This window comes from Pseudonaja textilis, chromosome 4 (genome assembly GCF_049901715.1).
Source record: "Pseudonaja textilis isolate UNSWEBS1 chromosome 4, rPseTex1.2, whole genome shotgun sequence".
In the NCBI taxonomy this organism is placed as follows: Eukaryota; Metazoa; Chordata; class Lepidosauria; order Squamata; family Elapidae; genus Pseudonaja; species Pseudonaja textilis.
In genome coordinates, this window is record NC_141993.1 from 64,672,245 (window position 1) to 64,692,665 (window position 20,421).

At 33.5% G+C, this 20,421-nt stretch overlaps 1 protein-coding gene across 3 annotated transcripts in view; it reads left to right on the plus strand.

The window, feature by feature from the left end:
* The window catches only part of U2SURP (U2 snRNP associated SURP domain containing), a 44,521-nt gene extending 30,040 nt beyond the window's left edge, over window positions 1-14,481 (plus strand). For all 3 annotated transcript variants that reach the window (XM_026701575.2, XM_087933282.1, XM_087933281.1), the window contains 12 exons: window positions 84-246; window positions 677-756; window positions 1,298-1,385; window positions 2,412-2,534; window positions 3,701-3,857; window positions 5,000-5,095; window positions 5,287-5,353; window positions 7,205-7,367; window positions 8,510-8,620; window positions 10,333-10,451; window positions 11,096-11,272; window positions 12,742-14,481. In XM_026701575.2, the coding sequence (XP_026557360.1) occupies window positions 84-246; window positions 677-756; window positions 1,298-1,385; window positions 2,412-2,534; window positions 3,701-3,857; window positions 5,000-5,095; window positions 5,287-5,353; window positions 7,205-7,367; window positions 8,510-8,620; window positions 10,333-10,451; window positions 11,096-11,272; window positions 12,742-12,880 (1,483 nt within the window). In that variant the 3' untranslated portion in view covers window positions 12,881-14,481. The remainder of the gene's footprint in view (window positions 1-83; window positions 247-676; window positions 757-1,297; window positions 1,386-2,411; window positions 2,535-3,700; window positions 3,858-4,999; window positions 5,096-5,286; window positions 5,354-7,204; window positions 7,368-8,509; window positions 8,621-10,332; window positions 10,452-11,095; window positions 11,273-12,741) is intronic.
* Window positions 14,482-20,421: the final 5,940 nt, after the last annotated feature.

A 20,421-nucleotide genomic window follows, 5' to 3' on the forward strand; every position in this document is an offset into this window, starting at 1 on the left:
ATATATAATATACACAACTCATTTAAAAATATAAAGGAAAAGATGTTGCTAAGTGTTCTAAAAATTTGAAACTGAAATTTTAGACAGAGGGACAAATTAGAGGAAATCCTGCGTGGGTTAACACCGCGTAAGAATGATATTGGAGATGCAATGGTTTTCTGTCTTAATAATGCTGAGGCTGCTGAAGAAATAGTGGACTGTATTGCAGAGTCATTGTCCATCTTGAAAACGCCACTCCCTAAAAAGGTATGTTTGATCTCTACATGATTTTGATTCTCACTGACATTGAATTGGTATTTATTTAATAACTGTGAAAGGACAATTAAAAGATGTTTACTAATGTTTTACTAAATCCATATGTTCTTGATTCAAAGCTAAAATCTGTTAATGGCCATAATCATACTATTCTAATACAAATTGCAGTCGTTTCCTTTTCAGGAAAAAAAAATCACTAATCATTTTTAAAGTTTTAACATTTTGATTTTTTCTGTGTAGAAAAAATTCTGATAGTTTGGTATATTTCAACAGGACTTGGTACTGCATTACACTTGTTGGAAAATGATTTTTTTTCTAAGTTATTTACTGTATTTGTAGTGTTTTATACTCCTGTTAAAATGTTTATCTTTTAATACAAATGAAATTAGCAGTAGTTAACTTAATTCTATATTTTTTATAGATTGCAAGATTATATTTGGTTTCTGATGTGTTATACAATTCTTCTGCAAAAGTTGCCAATGCTTCATATTACAGAAAATTGTAAGTATAAAGTTTTGAATTCTTTTGAAAAAAATACTACTTTTGGGCTTTAAAATTTGCATATACTATTTGGTTCCTCTATATTGACACTTAACATAATCTGCGGGAATCGCCACATTTGCAAAACAAAAAACAAAAAAAGTGTGCATTGCATTTTGACCAAAGCAGCATTTGTATCTGTTGACTTTCCTCCTTTGGTCAGTTTAATTTTTCTGCTGTAACTTGTAGTTAGAGATAGTTAAAGAGTACTATTATTATTGTATTTTCTACATGTCTATGTGGACATAGAATATATTTTTAATGATGTATTGAAATACAGTTATAAAGCAACTATTGCCAGGGTTCCAAATAATAGATCCATCACATGTGACTACTGTATTTGAGTCTTAAAACTTACTCATAACTTGACACCATTTTCCAACTAGGTGTTCAGAGTTTCTTTGTGTGGAAACTTTATGTAATTCTTCATTAGGTTGGTTGAGTTTCACAGTATAGTTCTTTATACTATAAAATGTCTAACATATGAAAACTGTCTTTTCAGTTTTGAGACAAAACTATGTCAGATATATTCTGATCTGAATGCTACCTACCGAACAATACAAGGCCATTTACAGTCTGAAAACTTTAAGGTATGTGCATGGTTATTGTTGACGTGACATGAGCAGAATGCCTCAGTTATTTATATAGTTAACAAATTTTCAAGGAGGACATAAAATATATTCAATGTGGCCTATACATAAAATAACAAATACATAATATAAATGGCAAAATAAACATAGGCATTTATGTATCATTTAAAATATTAGGTGAAAATTACCTTCGCCAGTAACCAAAACATTAATATTGTTGATGCCTGAGCAAACTTCCTTCTGAGAGAAATTTGTAAGGAGATTGCCACAAATGTGAATTCCCTCATTAGAAAGTTAGATTATAACCTGCTTGAGAAATAATTATAAGTGGTAAAAACTAGATAAAGAATAAGAATTTTTAACAGATTTGAAAATGCAGTAGCTTTTTCCAGAAAAACGTTCTAATTAGTTCTAATTTAGTTCTAATTCTGAGGATCTATTTTATACTGAATATCGGTAGCTGCGAAGGCATAGTAGTTAGAATACAGTATTCAGATAACTCTGTCCACTGTTTGGTCCTCACCGTCTTCCATCCTTACAAAGTTGGTAAAATGAGGGCCCAGATTGTTGGGGGCAATATGCTGATTTTGTAAACCACTTAGAGAGTGCTACAAAACAAAGCACTGTTAAGCAGTGTGCTATTGCTATTTTCAATTTTCCTAAATTAGTTCTGCTTTGACCTGAAACTGATTATTAAATAAGCAATTTGTATACACAAAATTACAGTACTTCAGTGGTCTGAATGGATGCTTTCATATTAGGTGAGAGGAAAGATATCAAGTATTCTCTAAACCAAGCTGTATTTAACCATCTTGTTTTTTTAATGTTCTCTATTGAACAAGACATTGAAACTACAAATAGTACAATCAGCATCTCATGGTTTATCGTTTTCCAGTCAAAATTAGCAAATCCATCAAAGCAGGAGTGACTATGCTGTAAAGGCACATGCTAAATAGATGTATAGCCTTGTATTTATTGTTAACGTTCTTCTCAATACAAATGACTAGCATTGTTTACTACTTTTAGCAACGGGTAATGACATGCTTCAGAGCATGGGAAGACTGGGCGATTTATCCAGAACCATTTTTGATCAAACTACAGAATATTTTCTTGGGGCTTGTAAATATTATTGAAGAAAAAGAAACAGAGGTAAGTATGAGATAAGACCATTATTGATACTATTGATCTGGAAGCAAACGAGAACCTTAAAGGTAAAGGTAAGGAAGAGGTTTTGGCAGAGGTTTGTTCTAGGACTCTAGAATATGAAGGCTTCTATTGGTTCCCAGTTGAAACTCCCATTGATTTGAGGTTGCATAAACACATATTTTTCTGTTTATGAATGTTAACATTGTCCATACCTTTGCCTTTGAACTAGCTCATTTACCTGTTACGTATTGGAAATTGCTTGGAACCTGAAGCACGTGCATTGCCTCTTTATCAGTTTTCAGGTGTGTGTTTGGATGTGAGAGGGAGAGAGAATTCTAAAATATCTGAATGTTTTAAATCAGCCTCTCACCTCTTCCATATTATGGGTGTAGTTGGAAAATTAGGAACTTTAAGAGACATTGTTGTTATGTAGGCATTTGTCTTAGCATTGTCCTAAATATTCAAGAGTTGATAGAGCCAAGTTTTTTTTGGTCTTATAGTCCTACTGTTTCTTTTGGGACAAAGAGGTACAGTTGGAAGATTGAATTAAAAGTTGTTTCATATTGTAATTAAAGTGGAAGTTACAAAATACTATGTGATGCTTAAAAAGATTGAATTTATTTTACCATGAATATATTAGTTACTATTTATTTTGTAAATACATACGTAAAATGTGAAATACAGGAGATGGTCTAATATGGTTTTTTGATGTAAATCACAGATATTTAAAGTATCTGTTATTTAATCTTGTGAGCCTTTAAGAAAAATTGTAATCAAAATAATTTCTGCGAATTTAAAACTGCATGAATATGAACTAGTTTTGCACAGTGAGGATTAGATTATTCTGTATTGGGTTGTACTCACTTGCACTGCAGTACTGTAATGCATATATTCATGTATATTTGTAAGATTCACTGATTTTTTTTCTTGAGCTTGTACGGTTATGTGACTTGGCGCAGATGTTTTGAAGGGAAGGCACATAAATATGTTTTTCTTCTATTTGGTGGATGAGAAATTGCTTTACATATGAATTGGCCCAAATTAACAGACTATGCAGAGGTTTTGAACTAAAGTCACAAGCTGAAAAAATTCTATGTGAGGAAATAATGAAGTAAGGACTTGAGAAAATACTTGGATTATATTTATCTCAGTGTATGTTTTATTCTCAGGAAGTACCTGATGATCTTGATGGAGCTCCCATTGAAGAAGAACTTGATGGTGCTCCACTAGAAGATGTGGACGGAATTCCTATTGATGTCACTCCAATCGATGATCTTGACGGAATCCCTATTAAATCAATTGATGATGATCTTGATGGAGTACCTTGTAAGGAATGTTCTAATTTAGCACGTTATTTAGAAACATACATCTTATTATAAAATTATGTTACATGCAAATAATAACATATTTTCTAATTACAATTTTAATGCAGATAATTGTAGACTATATTTAAGGAATAGCAAATCAATATAGTAAATAATGTAGTTATTCTGGAGAAAGATGTTTCATGCAGAATTAATTTCAAAAGCATATGAAAATAGATCTAATGCAAAATAATATATATGTTTTAAAATCTGCCTAGCTTTTTATTAACATTTCAGTTCTTGTAAATATCTGAATTTAAGTCAAGTGAATTTGGATGTTAAAATTGTACATACAGGCCTTTCTAAGTATTATAATATTTATCTGCATTAATGGACTTTTTAGTTGACATATTTTTATATGAAGTTACTATACTTTGGTGAATTCTGCCTGAATTTTCAGAATTTGGAATGTGTATGGCGAGATGAAGTTTTGTCCAGGCGGAAAACAGCTTTGGTATATTAGACCAGGAGTCCCCAATCCCTGGACTTCGGCCGAGTACTGAGCAGCAGCCTGTTTGGAACAGCCACAGAAGTGGTGGCGAACGCATGCAGCTCCATTTTCACAAGCAGTGGGTGAACGCACACATGAAGCTCCATTTGTGCAAACAGTAGGCGCATGTGTGCTCCACTTATGCAAATGGAGCTGCATGCACACACACATTCGCTCCCACTCGTGCATAGCCATTCCCTTCCCCCCCATCCCCAGCATTCTACAAAACCAAAAAGGTTGGAGACTACTATATTACATTACTTCACCTGTCTGAATTCCTTCATTCAGACCCCAGATTTTCTCTGGATGATTGAGAGTTCCTCCAGAACTGTTTTTGGCAGCATTCTGAATTACAGGGAGAAGGCAAACTAAGAGAGTTTCTTTTGTGGGAGCAGAAATTTGCTTGTAGAGCATTGAGTGCAACTTACCAGGGGGTCAATTCCGTTGAACATGTTGGGGCTTACTTTTCACTAAATACACATAGATTTCTTCTGCCTTTCAGGATAATCTGGGGAACATTTCTTAAATTTGGATTTTCTTATTGAGGTGCTCTAAAATAGAGCATACTTAGAGTTGTATTACATCATGTTTTGCATAATTCTTTTATTCAATAGTGGATGGATCTGAAGAATCTAAAAAAAATGAGCCAATATTTAAAGTTGCCCCTTCAAAATGGGAAGCAGTTGACGAATCCGCGCTTGAAGCTCAAGGTTAGTTCCTATTTAAGTCCTGTTTCTATTTTATTATGCTTAATAAAATAGTACACAGATACCACTCATACTCTTGAGTCAGTGCCATTAAATAAAAGTTTAGGAAGTTACAAGAATTTAGAATATTTACAAATTTCTCTTAAAATACTTACATATTGACATTTTTGTACAATAATTGATTGTCATCCTAGCGGTAACAACATCTAAATGGGAGCTGTTTGACCAGCATGAGGAATCAGAGGAAGAAGAAAATCAGAAGTAAGATCATTTTTCCCTTGTTTACTCTCCCGTAAGCATAATAAATGGAATAAAAATGTTTTGTGATTTTCATAAAACAGAGTTTCTTGGTTATTTCTGGAGTCTATATAAAGGGTAGTAGTAGAATCTACATATTTCCTCCAATATAAAAATATTAAATAAATAAAAACAAGATATTTATGCAATATCTATTGCAACTTTCACATCTCCTAATTGAAGCAAAATTAACAAAACTGTTTCAATTCAGGTACACTTGCAAAAATTCATGCAAACACATATTTTTTTCCAAAAGAAATTTTGATTGCATTAACAAAGTAAAGATTTGAATGAACTGTGTGCCAAGGTAGCCATTCTGAAAGGGCAGTGATAGATTAATAAATACAAGGAGTGCATGTATCATGTGGTCTTTGAAGTGAGTTTCATCTTCTAAGATGGAGGGATTGTTTCACTGTACATTTGGGAAAAATGTCTCTTTCTTGAAAAGGAGAAACACTGGCTATGTGTAGAGTATGCATTCTGGATATATTTCTCAGGCTGTCTTAGTTTTGGGCATTGTACTGTACATTTGTTCACCAAGCTCATAACATGCCTCTGAACTGGCTTTGAATATGAAAACACCTTTCATTATCAGATTTATAGTGGATGCTCTTGGATTTTAGACAGGACTCCATATCATTACAGTCCATAATGTCAAAGTTCACTGATAGCTCCTAAAAAGTTGCCTAATAGGATGATACATTGAAACATGTCCAGGTTAAAGTTAAAATAGAGCTTTGAATTATTAAAGGTTTCACAGTAACTTTTAATGCATAACAATAACTTTAGAATATGATGCTTATCATTAACAGTTGAATATTATAAATCTTTGATAGAAATGGGCCTCTGTTTCTAAGAAACAAAGTCAGATCCAAAAATGCTTTATCCTTTTCATTATCTTTAATATCCCTCTTTTTGTATGTGACATGAATTATACATATGAAATTATTTTGAAGTTCACAACCCAGAATCCCCTCTGAATTATCTCATTAATTTTAGGCTGTATAAAATGCTTCTCAAGATGCTGTAGTCCAAGGGTCTTCAAACTTGGCAAGTTTAAGACTTGTGGACTTCAACTTCCAGAATTCCTGAGCTAACATGACTGGAGGAGGAATTCTGGGAGTTGAAGTCCCCAAGTCTTAAAGCTGTCAAGTTTGAAGACACTCTAGTCTCTGTTTCTCAAATTTTCCAATCCCCTGTGACAGTATGTGGTATATATATTTCTATCCATTCCCACCACTATCACATAACTATGATGAGATTAGGCTAAGAGAGATATTCAGCAGGCTTCATGGTTTAAGTGAAGATTTCAATCCTTAGTTCTCCAATTTTAGACCAGGTTTCTGCCACAGTACAACATCTTCAATTCCTCTCTTATATTTTAAATGTTGACATCAATATGTTCTGATTAAATCCTATCTCCCACTCTTTAAGTATTATTCTTATTGTATGTCTCCTGGGGCAAAACTTTGATATGCTATTATACTGTATTGCATTTAAAATGTTTGGACTTATAAGATTTTATATCTAATAAGCTTTACCTTTTATGCTGTCTTTAGGTATGAAGAAGAAACAAAAAATGCATTGTTTTCCTTGTCCTTTCCTTCCCCTAAACTATATATTTTTTTTAATTTTTAAAATTGAATATAGTTTGTATAATTGAAATACATAATGATAGGAAATACATATTCTTGGAATCGCATCAATGTGCTCTTATTTTATGATAAATACTTTCTTAGGAAGTGCTATCTGTTGCAAACCTTTCTATTATGAATAAATTAAGAGAATCATGGTGTTATTTCTGTTATTTTAAAGCCAAGAAGAAGAAAGTGAAGATGAGGAGGATACTCAAAGTTCTAAATCTGAGGAGCACCACCTTTACTCCAATCCTATTAGAGAAGAAATACCTGATTCAAAGTCATCAAGCAAATTCTCAGAAATGAGTGAGGAAAAGCGTGCCAAACTCAGAGAAATTGAGGTATGTTTGTGAAAACAGCGCTACAAATATAATTTGTGTTAGTGGTGGTAAATGAAATCAAGTGATCAGCAAAATTATTTAACGATGAAAATAGAGCCAGCTTCTCTTTCTGACAGTTGATTTGAAGTCTTTAGTCCTTTAGAAAGCTTATTTATAGAAATGTACATTTAAATTTTTTGAAAATATTTATAATTAAACTTTTTAAAAAACCCAATAGATATTATCCACTTATTTGAATGTTATCCCCTTAAACATAAAATATGTACAATATATTTTATAGAATTAATGTTTAAAAGTTTTGATCACCGTGTTCCCCCACTCAAACCTTGAAGCAAACAGGATTTTTTTTTACTTGATAGCAAAAAGTGAAAATCATTGAATAAAAATGCTTTAATCATAATCACAAAGTATTATAAGTTAATTAAAGTACCTTCTCAGATTATTTTAAACATTCCTTCAAATGTATGCTTAAATATACTTTCTAAGTAAAAATGTCCATTGAATAATGTAATTCTATTGTGTAGTATATAATAGAATTTTGACCCTTATTTAAGCATTTAAAAGAGCTAGTTGAGAATTGGGTAGTTATACATGATAATTTTTTTCTCTTTAAAACACTATAGCTATATGTAGGTATAATGTAAGTTAATCGTAACTTTATATAAATGAGTGTTAGGTGGTGTACATTGTGCTTCTTATCTGATATGAATACAGGGAGAAAAAAGAAGTACACTGAGAAACACTCACTCAACCATGCACTATCGTTACTGAAGCAAGGTAACTTCAAAATACATGAAGTTGGCTTGTTTCATTTTTGTCTCTATTTAGATGTTATTCTAAATTACACAAAGTTTAGATAAATGAACTTCTGGTCTCATAGCAATGATGGAAGAAGGGAAAAAGAAATAAAGTAATGTAACAGTAATACTATTTTACATAGTTTTAGAGATAAATCCATAGTTTTAACAAGATCATTAAAAAACTTGAATCTTGTTATGGATATTTGTAATTGCAGAGCTTCTTAGAAGATTGCTTCAGTCATATATGTCAGAGTTAAGACTAAATTAAAACAGTATTCTGCTTTTCTGCCTTTTACAAATTTGCATATAAGTGCTTTTTAAAAAAAATACGTTTTGTCTTAGTTGAAAGTAATGAAGTTTCAAGATGAATTAGAATCTGGAAAAAGACCGAAGAAACAAGGCCAGAGTCTTCAGGAACAAGTTGAACATTACCGTGACAAATTGCTCCAGAGAGTAAGTAGTGTTTACAATTCAGAATTTTACATTAGTTTTCAGTGGCTTGGATGAAGTATTTTAATAATAATACTGCCACCGCTACCCTTTAACTATGGCATAATATGACTTGTATGAGTAGTGAACTCGAGTGAGTTCTTCTGCACACCCCAGTCTGACTTCAGAAAAGGACATAAAATGCAAAGTAAGGAACTTTTGCTTAACATATAGCATATGTCCAATTTGTAAGTAGTCTTATAGTAAAAAAAAAAAAAGGCAAAGCATACATTCTTTATTACTTATTTGGAAAAACTATAGTTCAAATTAAAAAAAATATTCTGGTTGGGTGGAATAAAATTGTGAACCGCCCAAGAATCATCTTGTGGGCAATCAAATGAAATCAATCAGTCAATATTAAATTCCCTTCCCACTAAATGGTATGAGATATCTTACCGTTTCCTTGCAACCATGCCAGAACAGGAGTCAAAAATATAGTTATGCTTTTTTTTAATTGAAACATGGTTACAGAAAGAAAAATTTATTGAATGCCTGTCCATAGGTCAATGCAGTTCATTGATACTCCTCTCAGATCATAGGTCAGTACAGCTTAATGTTGTGCACAGATTTTGTAATAGCTGTTCAGGATTTCAGAAAGTTATATCTTCCTATGTGGACATACTGAATCTTATAAACAGTTGTATATCAATATATTCTCTGTGTACAAAACTGTGTTCTGTAAAGCTGTGGTTATGTTAGAGCAGGGGTGTCAAACTCAATTTCATTGAGGGCCGCATCAGGGCTGTGGTTGATCTCTGGGGGCCGGAGGGCGTAGCTGAGTGGATGGGTGTGGTTGACTAGGTGGGTGTGGTCAGCTTGATGCCACTCCCCAAACTGCTGGCAAGTTTCCTCTTTGCATTGAGTAGACCAGGCCAAAGCCACGCTGACCTAATTGGGTAGACTGGGCTGAAGCTACATTGGCCTGATCTTCCCTCTTTGCAGCAGACAGGTTGGGCTGAAGCTTAGCTGGCCTGATCTTTCCTCTCTGCATTGGTAGACCGGGCTGAAGTGCCGTGAGTAGACTGGGCCGAAGTGACGCGGGTAGACCACGACAGCTCCGCGGGCCAGATCGAACCACATCGAACCAAATCCGGCCTGCGGGCCTTGAGTTTGACACCCCTGTGTTAGAGTATGGCATAAAGGCTGTTTGCAGTTAAAAAGTAATATGAATTCAGATAAAGATTTATTTCCACATAATACTTTTACTAAATTTCTTTAGTAATACATAATTTGGCTTATGTAAAAATACTTAGTCTCTCCTAGCACATAAAGTGATGGTTTCATACCAGCGCATTAAAGATGTTTGAAAAAATGTTGTTTCACTTAATTTTAATAAATCATTTACTATGGGGAAACAACTAGTGTTGGGCAAATAATTCTCTATTCAGTCAGGCAACGTGTATTGAAAACACTGGAGATAGAATATCAGAGACAGTAATGCTAGAACTTACCTAGAAGAATTAATGATCTTAATTAATGATCCCTGTTTCACATCCTTGGTTTCCACTTGGAAAACTAACTTAGCTAAGATTGAAATCGTGAGTTCTTCAGAAGAAGTCTTTGAAGAGAGTCTCATTAATCTATCAGAGATGTTCCAACAGATTCTGTTCTTCGGAGGGCTTGGACTCAATGATCTCTAAAGTTACTTTCATGATTCTGTTATATTTTACATGTAGGAAAAAGAAAAGGAACTGGAAAGGGAAAGGGAAAGAGATAAGAAGGATAAAGAGAAATCTGATTCAAGATCCAAAGAGAAGAAGGAAAAGGAAGAATGTACACCAACAAGGAAAGAAAGGTATAATATTTAAACAAACAACTGCCTTAGTGCAGTTACAATTACGGGCCTAAACATTTCATAATATACACTTTTAAAAAAATTCTGTCTCTATTTCTCTCTTCATTTTACTCTTCTATTCCTATATATAAAATTTTAGACAAATTTCTTTTTATGTTTTACCAAAATATGTGCATTATGAAAGATGGCATTTTTCTTGCTCCATTAATTTAGATTTTTATAGTTCCAGAATCCTAGCCCATTACAATTAATGTTTACAAATAGAGGTGTGAAAGTATTTAATTTTATTAAAATTTTACTTTTTTTCCCAAAGAATAGTTTGACATTCCCAATAACTCACTGTTTGAAATATACAAAAAACATTGTTTTTGTTTGTGCTTTGCTTTCTCAAGCTAAGCATGGCCATAAAAAACTCCAGATATATCTGTTAACCCCAAGTGATGTTATAGTTCATGTGGATCATCCCAGCTTGGCAAAATTCTGTTTTGGACAACTCAAAATCTTTTATGTCACAGTGTTTTTCCAGACCTACAAGACTTTTTTGGACATTTTAATTGGCAAATAAATTAAGTCCCAAACTTTTTATAGACTATTTTTATTGGACCATGCTTCAGATGTGATAATTTCTACTGTTTTTGCAAAAGGAAAAGACGACATAGCACATCACCAAGCCCATCGCGCAGCAGTGGAAGTAGGCGGGCAAAATCTCCATCACCAAAATCTGAACGATCTGAAAGGTCTGAAAGATCTCATAAAGAAAGCTCACGTTCTAGATCTTCCCATAAAGATTCTCCCAGAGATGCCAGTAAAAAAGCCAAGAGGTAAACCATAGCTTGTTTTACTGTTTAGATTGTCATTTATTTTGTTATTTAGTGCCATTTATAATCATTTAAATTTTTATTTAATAATAAGATTATATAATGTAATAAGTGGCAGGATACAACCAGCATACTATGGTTCAGGAAAGAAGATTTAAAGGAATTAAAGGTAAGAAGATCTGGATATTAACTGGAAAGTTTGAAGATGGAAAAACTAAAAAAGCCCAATTAAGCAATATGTAATTTATACTGGATTGAGTCTTGATTTTATTTATGATGGCAGAAGTATAAATTTAACATCCTCTTGGAAGGCTTATTTCAACCTACTGTATGTGTGTGCTTGCTTTGGGAGCCTAAAAAAGTTAATTAACCCAGACAACTAGCATATGAAGGTTAAATTTAATTTAAAACTGACCCAATTTTGCAAGGGTTAAAGTTAGACTATCCAAGGTAGCCATTTCTTGGGAATATTAAAATGCATATTGGATATTTTTGTGCAAGGAAAAGTAGCAAGAAAAAAAAACTTTGAAAAACTTAGCTTCCCTGTTACAGTACTTATTGCCCAACTGTTTTTATCGTATTCTGCCTGGGAGGGCTAGAGATGACATGAAGCCTTGCTAGTAATTTACTGATGAAAGCATTCATGGTACATGACTTGGAATCCCAGTATGGTGAATTTTATCCATCTCGTATGATTGTGGATATCTTAACCACTGGTAAGAAGATTAGATTGAGATAGTTAAAGGAATGAAGCATGTTGTGGGAACATGGAAACTATGAATCTCTGCAGCAGTATGCTGTTTAATTTTATGCACATACTTGATGTTCATTGAGATAGGAAGAATTTGTAGAGGAACATCATCATCATCTTAATTTTTGATGTGATTGACTATTAAAACCAGTTAAAATAGCCTTATTTGTATGAAAGTTAGAAAATAAAAGGCAAAGAACTTAGGATCATGATCAGATTGCAAAGTTGGAGTGACTAAAGTATATTAAAGAGAAATGAATGTAAAATTAAGAGGGAAAGCAGTATGTTAAGTGCAGAGGTAGTTGAGAGAGTAAGTCAGTAAAGGTTCAATAATTAAAAACATTTCTGTGATTCAACTCTTAACAAGAGAGCTTGAACATTTGAGAGGGGCATTTTAATAACTATCCTGGTTCATGAGATGCACCTTTAACATGAGATTGGTATACATATTTATTTAAGTCAGTTACTGCTAAGTTTAGTGGTAACTTTTATCAATAGATATTTCTGATAGGATTGCAACCTAAATGAATTTCTATTTACACATATAATATACACACGTTGTTTTTAAATTCCAGTTTCATGTATTTGTATGTTTTGGAAGACAAATTTGCTTGAAACCTAATTTAGTATAGCATTATCAATTGTCTCTTTCTGTAAAGCATTAAAAGCATAGATAGAAATTGAAGGAGAAAATTATTGACATCAGTTAGTTTATTTTTAGGTCACCATCTGGTTCAAGGACACCAAAAAGATCAAGAAGATCACGATCCAGATCACCTAAAAAGTCAGGGAAAAAATCCAGATCTCAATCTCGTTCTCCACACAGATCTCACAAGAAGTCAAAGAAGAGTAAACACTGACAAACTGTTAATTTTTATGATGCTGTCACTTACTGGAAATGCGGTTTTGTTTTTGTGCCTGAACAGTCTGTTAAACAAACAAACGAAAAAAGCATTCCTTTTTTTGTGTGTGAATGCACGTGTATATTCATGAGTAACTGCATTGGTAGACCTGTCAATGTTTTATATTGTACAAAACCTTCATTGTGGCTATTTCCCAGAATGAGATTTTGTGTTTAGAAACTTCATCTGAAATGTGTGTAACAGATCTGCTGGCAGTAGTGATACTTTGTTTTAGAATATTGTGAGTTAGGAGAAACCCCCATAATTGTTTCCCTCGTCTTTTTTTTTTTTTTTTTTGTAGCTTTGACATTTTGAATTAGATTTGAAATAAAATCCGAAAAGGAAATGTAAAAAAAAAAAGTGTTTCCTTGTTCCACTCCATTGATTCCCCTTCCCTTTAACTTCCTAACACGCAGGGCTACCAATGCAAAGCTCTTAAAACAGACTTTTCCCATCTGTTCATCAAGTTAGATTGCTCTTCAATTATGTTGGGATCTGCCATAGAAACGTTGTTACGCAGCAGTGAATCTGAAGAGGTGAAGACTGCATAACTTTTCAGTACAGATTATCTGGTGAAATGCTTGTTCTGGGCTGTACCTGGAATTTCCGATCAGAGTTTACTCTCTAAGCTTAGATTTTTGGCAACTACAGTGAAGGTTGGCTTTTGCTTCGTCCATACTTCCAAAACCATATGATTGTTTGGGGAAGAGGGATTATCACTGTTGCAACTCCTTCCTATTTGTGTGTTGCTATAGATGTTTGAGCAGCAAAACACACAATAAAAAGGGAAAGTAGGTTGTGATCTGAAGATCTATTTCCAAGCTTTCCTTCTTTTCATTGATTCTTTAAATTGTTGAGCCATTTATCACACCACATCCATGATTAGAATAGATTTTAAATCTCAATTTTTAAATTTAAATTGGGGGATTTTTTAATAAACACTTCTGGCTTTTCGGTTGTACAAACTCTTCATGCATGCATTTCTCCCCTGCATCTAAGATGTAAAGAAGTTTTTATTTGAACAGTTGTGTCTTTTTTCATAGGAATATTATTGGATATATTGTTCTTCATAGTACATGAAGAGCTCTGTTGACATCTAGATGAAATAGTGTTAAGACCTCAGTATTAAGTGTATGGGTTTCTTTTCATGAAAGCTATGATAAGAAAACAGAATATATTTCCTATCCCAACAAATATCTCAAAATCAACATAAGAGAAACACATAAAATGAATTGTCTTTATAAAATCAGTTTTATTTTGGAGGATGACCTTGTAAATGCATTTTTGTACTGAATTCATTCTTTGGATGTGCAGATTGTTGAAAGAGTAGCAGAATTCAGATTTTTTAACTTGTGTCTTTTTCTAATATAATTGTACTACTTCCCCCTATTGTGATCCTTTAGTTTTGGATGTTCTTTTGTTTTAATCTGTTTTGAATTTTTGGCATAGCATATCCTTTAAGTCATTTAATTTTTTCCATAAATAAAAACTACAAAGGTTCACTGTTTATTTACTAAAGGAAAGGACAATTGTAATAAACATGCAGAGTTTAAAGGGAACTGGAGTCCAGTGAAGCATTATTTATAATTATGTTAATGTATCAATTCATTTATATAAAAGTATCCAGCTATCTTGTAAAAGAGGTCTGGCTCCTCTCTTCTGCTATAAGAAGAGGGAGTCAAGCTATTCTCCAAAGCCCCTGAAGGAAGGACAAGAAGCAAAAAGAGAAGCAACTTAGAACTAAGGAGACATTTCCTGACAGTTAGAACAATTAATCAGTGGAACAACTTGCCTCCAGAAGTTGTGAATGCTCCAACTCTGGAAGTTTTTTAAAAGATGTTGGATAACCATTTGTCTGAAGTGGTGTAGGGTTTCCTGCCTAGGCAAGGGGGTTGGACTAGAAGACCCCCAAGGTCCCTTCCAACTCTGTTTTTCTTTTCTATTCTATTCTACTAAGATTTTAACATAGTAGTTCAGATTTTAATATGGATCTTTGATTAATGGAAATATCTAAAGTTTACACCTTCATGTCCTTTTTAGTGTCAAAAGGGCTTTCAATAAGCTTCTATAAATTCTTTTGATTTTTTAAAGTGCAGAACCTACCAGACTATTTAGTTAATTAGTCAATTCAAGCAAAAAAATCAACAAAAATTATATATTAATACACAACACATGCTTTATTCAAGGAATTCAAAATAATATAATTTTAAAGTGTTGGAAATAGTGGAATTATTTTTTTCAGGAATTGAATTACATGTCATACTTGGCCTGGACTTTTATTCTGTCTTCTGTCAGGTTACTTTAGATCAATGTCCTCTAAAATGAGGGAGAGATAGCTGAATTTCTGGGAGAATATTCAAGACACTAATCAAGGCTAAACAAAGGAAGATAAGATGGCTGTTTTTCTTTAACTAATTTCTACAGCTTTAGTGCTGCCTGTTATTTAAAATGCTGGAAAATCTCAAAATACATAATCTGAACTTCAAAGGTCAATAAAAATTACACGTTAAAAGTATAAGGTAAGAGAAAATGAATTTGATTTTTTCGCACTGGCTCTTGGCAGTGATAGTTAAGGTTTTTTTTTAAGAGTCTATATATGTAAAGAAAGGTTAATTATTTCTGGAGTGCAATTGTATACTTCAGCTGCAGGAAGAATGATGATGGGGTTGACCAAATAAAAAGTTACAAAGAAATACATTTCCCAAGATTCCTACTGAAAAAAAATGACATTTTTAAAGAAAGCCTTTAGAAGAGGGGAAGAAAAGGTAGGGAAAATGTTTCAAGTAAGAGGGCTATAGAGTTTATTCTCATGAAGCACACAAACCATAACGTCACCAGAGGCCTATTACATTTTCTGTTTAATTTGTTCTTGGCTTGGTGACCAAAACAATGAGTACTGCATGCTGCTACTTCTGACTGCCAGCTGCCTGCAGTTTGGCAGTTTGAATCTCACCAGGCTCAAGGTTGACTCAGTCTTCCATCCTTCCAGGCTCAGTAAAATGAGGGCCCAGGTTGATGGGGGCACTATGCTGACACTGTAAACTGCTTATAGAGAGCTGTAAAACACTGTAAAATAGTACATAACTCTGAGTGCTATTGCTAGAACAACCACCTGTGAGTTGTCTTCTGAAAATGTGATAAGTGTTTAGGTCCTAACTGGTGCATGTTGGCTTGCCACAAATACCAGAAACAAGGGACCGCTGTGACAGATTCTGGAAGTAGCATGGTATTTTTTTATCGTCATTGATACCTTGCTTGCTTTCCTATTATGAGATTAAAATAATACGTGGCAAATCTTCCATTCAAGCAGTAGGAAACTGGGTTAACTGCAATCAATTTCTGCACACCATATTGTGCTTTTAAACCAGAGTCCTGATCTTCCATATCAGTCTGGCAGCTCTGCCTCTTAAAGCTAACATGTCTTATTTAGTTAGTTTAAAATTCTCTTCATTTATTAATGTAAGCAATATGTCAGGGAAATATTAAAGATCAAGAATAACCGTAAAAGTATGGCTGTTGAGTAAGTGAGGGACCATGGAAGTGGTAAATTACTGTTTGATATAGAAAATCAAATGTGAAGATTGTACATCTTTAAATATTAGGGAATTCCATACAACAGCAAATTGGTTATGCATACTTCTAGGTTGGAGTGGTGGACACATTCTTGAAGCAAGGCATGAAGAAACTTGAAATCTGGAGTCGATGTGAAGGTTAGTAATATTTGATTGATAGAAGAAACATGCCTGCTGCACACTTGGGCGTGCAGATGAATTACTGATATAAATTATAGCTCTCACTATAATTAGTTAAGTACGTCATTTCTACTTTGTTATTTGCTCCTAATTAAAAAAAACCTATTTTGCTAGGCCACAGGTGCTTCCATAAAGATGCACACATTTTTGAGAGTTTTTCCTTAATTGAAATTGAACATAGTTGACCTCCAGACTATTTTATAGTTATCTACTTTAAAGCAATAAAAAGCCTCCATAGGTTTAAATAGATATTGTCCCAATTTCTGCCTTTTAAAATTAATAATCATTTTTATCTTACAAATTTATTTTTGAAACAATGGTATGGTAGCATTCAATTATAACATTCTGAAAAGCCTACTCCAGTTAAGATGATTCTTCTGAGCAATTTCATTGTTCCAGCCTTTAGAAATAAAAGAACTAGATTGAAATTTATTGAAACATGATTTACAGCACAGTGTTTAAGAATTTGAAGCAAACTACCAGTTGAATGAGCCTTCAGAGCTTTCTGCTTAAATTATTAATTTAAAATATCTTTGAATATTAATTCCAGTGCATTTCTAAGAATACACAGATCAAATAAAACTTGTAGGAAATATTTCCTTCTTACTAGGTTAAACAATATTTATTTGCTATTCTGATGGGATTATTTTGGTCAATGGCCTTTTTTGAATTCCTTATAAACTTAATTTTTAAAGTTGCCTCAAGATGTCATCATAGTCACACACATCATGCCATTGCACTCATAATGGCAAATTTATATTGAGAATAAAAATTGCTCTTAAGTGATTTGGGGCATAATTTTTCATATTACCAACATTAGTTGTATCATCAAGATAATTAAAAAATGTAGACAGCTGTGCTGATCTATAGCATATTACCCAATAGATTAAGATCAGTTATGAAAAGCATCAGAATTCTGTTCACAACTCTACAATATGTCTTAGATTGGTGTCAAATGAGCTTCCCCGGGGAGATTTTATTGTAAAATGTGTATCAAATCTCAGGATCCTCCCACCAAACTGGCCAACTTCAAAATTCAGATGGAAAATGTCAAAATAGGATTTGAAGAAGACCTTTGAAGGTGATAAACTTGAAGGAAACATAGGTTGATGATATCCATCCATTACTCATAGCACCTCTCATTTAGGTGAAACAACATTGTAACATGACCTTAAATATGATTCATTTCAGATGTGTATCAAAATAGAGAACTGGAACTTGAGACTACAAACGTTCACCAACACCAGATTGTATCAATATTCCATTTAGAGAGCACAACAAGTCATCTCTTTTCCTAGTTAATTGTCTCACAATTGTCTCATAGCAGAGTCTCAGATACTCAATCAGTCATCTGGCAACCATGGAGGACCATCTTCCCACTGTCACCAAGGAGATTAGAAGACTGTCATCTGTCTGCCATTTGTTGTTTGTGATAGTTACCATTTTATGGAACAGCTTGCCTCTGAAGGGAGTATGTCCTCATTCTCATGACTTTCCAGAAGTTGGTAAAAATTGGCTTTTCTGGAAGATCTTGGGCAATTGATTGCAAAGTAATATCTGCCAATTGGCTTTATTGTATTTTATTACTAATACAATCAAATTATACTATTAATAAAATAATATAGTAAGTCTACACTGCCTCGAAAAAGATCCTAGAATAGCAAAGGACTTTTGTTCTGCTGCAAAGAAAAGTACAGGGGTACATCTATGAAATTACGAGGAGTAGAAATCAATTGGGATGAGATTTCTGTTCTTGAATATTTTATGATTTACTGTGTTCCATGGCCATTGTGACTTTCTCCAATGGTGTCCACCAGTCATCCATGTATGAAAAGTTGTGTAAGGCTGTAGTCTCTAAAAACAAGGAGCACAGTTCAATCAAATGTTTTCCATTTCAAATCACACTCATTTCTCTGGAAAATACTGGGTTTTTCTCACTGATTTCGGTAAGCTAAAGAAATACATAGCTTAAACATTTTCTGTTATGGCTTCATTTACATTATATCATGACCATAAGGCTCTCTCTCTCTCTCTCTCTCTCCCTCCCCCCCTCTTTCTCCCTCTATATCTATCTATCTATCTATCTATCTATCTATCTATCTATCTATCTATCTATCTATCTATCATCTATCATCTATCATGTATCTATCTCCCTCAAATTGGCAGCTACATTTTGTTAGCTTTTTCCCCCTTATGTTGATTAGAATGTCCTTGATTTGCTACTGATAACATGGTAATGCCTCTGACTGCCAAAATATATTAATGTCCGTCTTGTTTCTGCCTGGAGAGATCTGTGACATGTCTCAGAGGAGGAAACAATGACTTGTTTATTGCTTAAATGAACAATATTGCTTGGTGCTAGCTGACATCTATATCTGATGCCTCTCTCTCCCACCTACCCTTTCCCTCTTCCAAGGCAAGAATATTGATCATTGTTGAAAATCAAGTAACCCAAAACACTGTATCAGAAAAACTTAATTCTAAATTTTGCTTGAAAAAAAAGGGGGCCAAAGCCTTTTCAGTGGGCTTCAGTGCAAAAAAATATATATATTGATAAAGCAGGCAGTGTTAGTCCCTTCCATCTTTTGGGATGGATCGGTGAATCCTAAAATACTTTCAAATACATGAAAATCATCTTGAGGATTCATCTTTTAGACCAAGTAACATTGCACAAAATACAGCTACTGTGTCTAAACTGCAAAAATCTAGTCAACTAGCAGATGGCAGCAAAGAAAGATAGAAAAGTCTAGCACTTGTCCCAATTTTTGTTACTTATATATAGCAAAAAAATGATGGCCACAACAGCTTAGAACTTAACTGTGAGGAAATATGCATAGCACCACAATGTAAGGCAGTGACTCTACATGCCTGTACATCTGTGAAGAATGGGTTAGTCTTGTGCATATAAGGACCTTTGGTTGAAATGGAATTGTTTTCAATACATTAATAGCAACTATTTTTCAATAAAATGGACACACAAAAACATGCAGTTTTCCCACTAGTCTGCCGCTTAGTTGTTATGTAGACCATTACATTTTATGTTATTATAAAAATAACATAGTCTGAAAGTTTATAACTTTAGAAGCTATGAGTAAAACTAAATGGAAGCTAGTTCTCTTGCTCCTTTTAAATCGTTTAATCAAATAAAATAATTTGCATTGGGCCGATATTTTGACTGCTAAGTCAACAGAATATACATCAGTTTCCTAGAAGACTTCAAATTTTCAGTGATGAGGTATAGTTACTCCTGTTGTAATAAAAATTGATTTAATAATGATAATCTTGTAAGCAGAGTTGGTTGTTATATGAGCTTTTATGTATGAGATGCCAATAGGGGCCCTATTTTATTAACACTTGGAGAAAGTCTGAGAAAATTGATCTATTTTAATATTTTAAGGTAAAGCCCAAAGCTTTAGGCCGACTTGCCTCGCAGTATAAATTTGGATGAAACAGGAGGAAAGAAGGGGCAATTACCCCCAGTCTGCCCTGCTGATAGAGTAACAGAATCCAGAGGATCCTTAAGATTTAGAGTAGCCTCAAGATAAAAGTAGGCAGAATAGCATTTTATTCCACCCACCCACTCTTTTTTTGTAATAATCTAATCTTTATTACATTGGCCAACTCAATCACCTGTTAAGTGGAAAAATGTGAAGTAATTCAGTATACTGAATTAACTACCAAGGTTTTATTTTACCTTATTCATTTTTAGGCCTTGAATGAAAATTGCTGTTTTATCTGATCGTATCA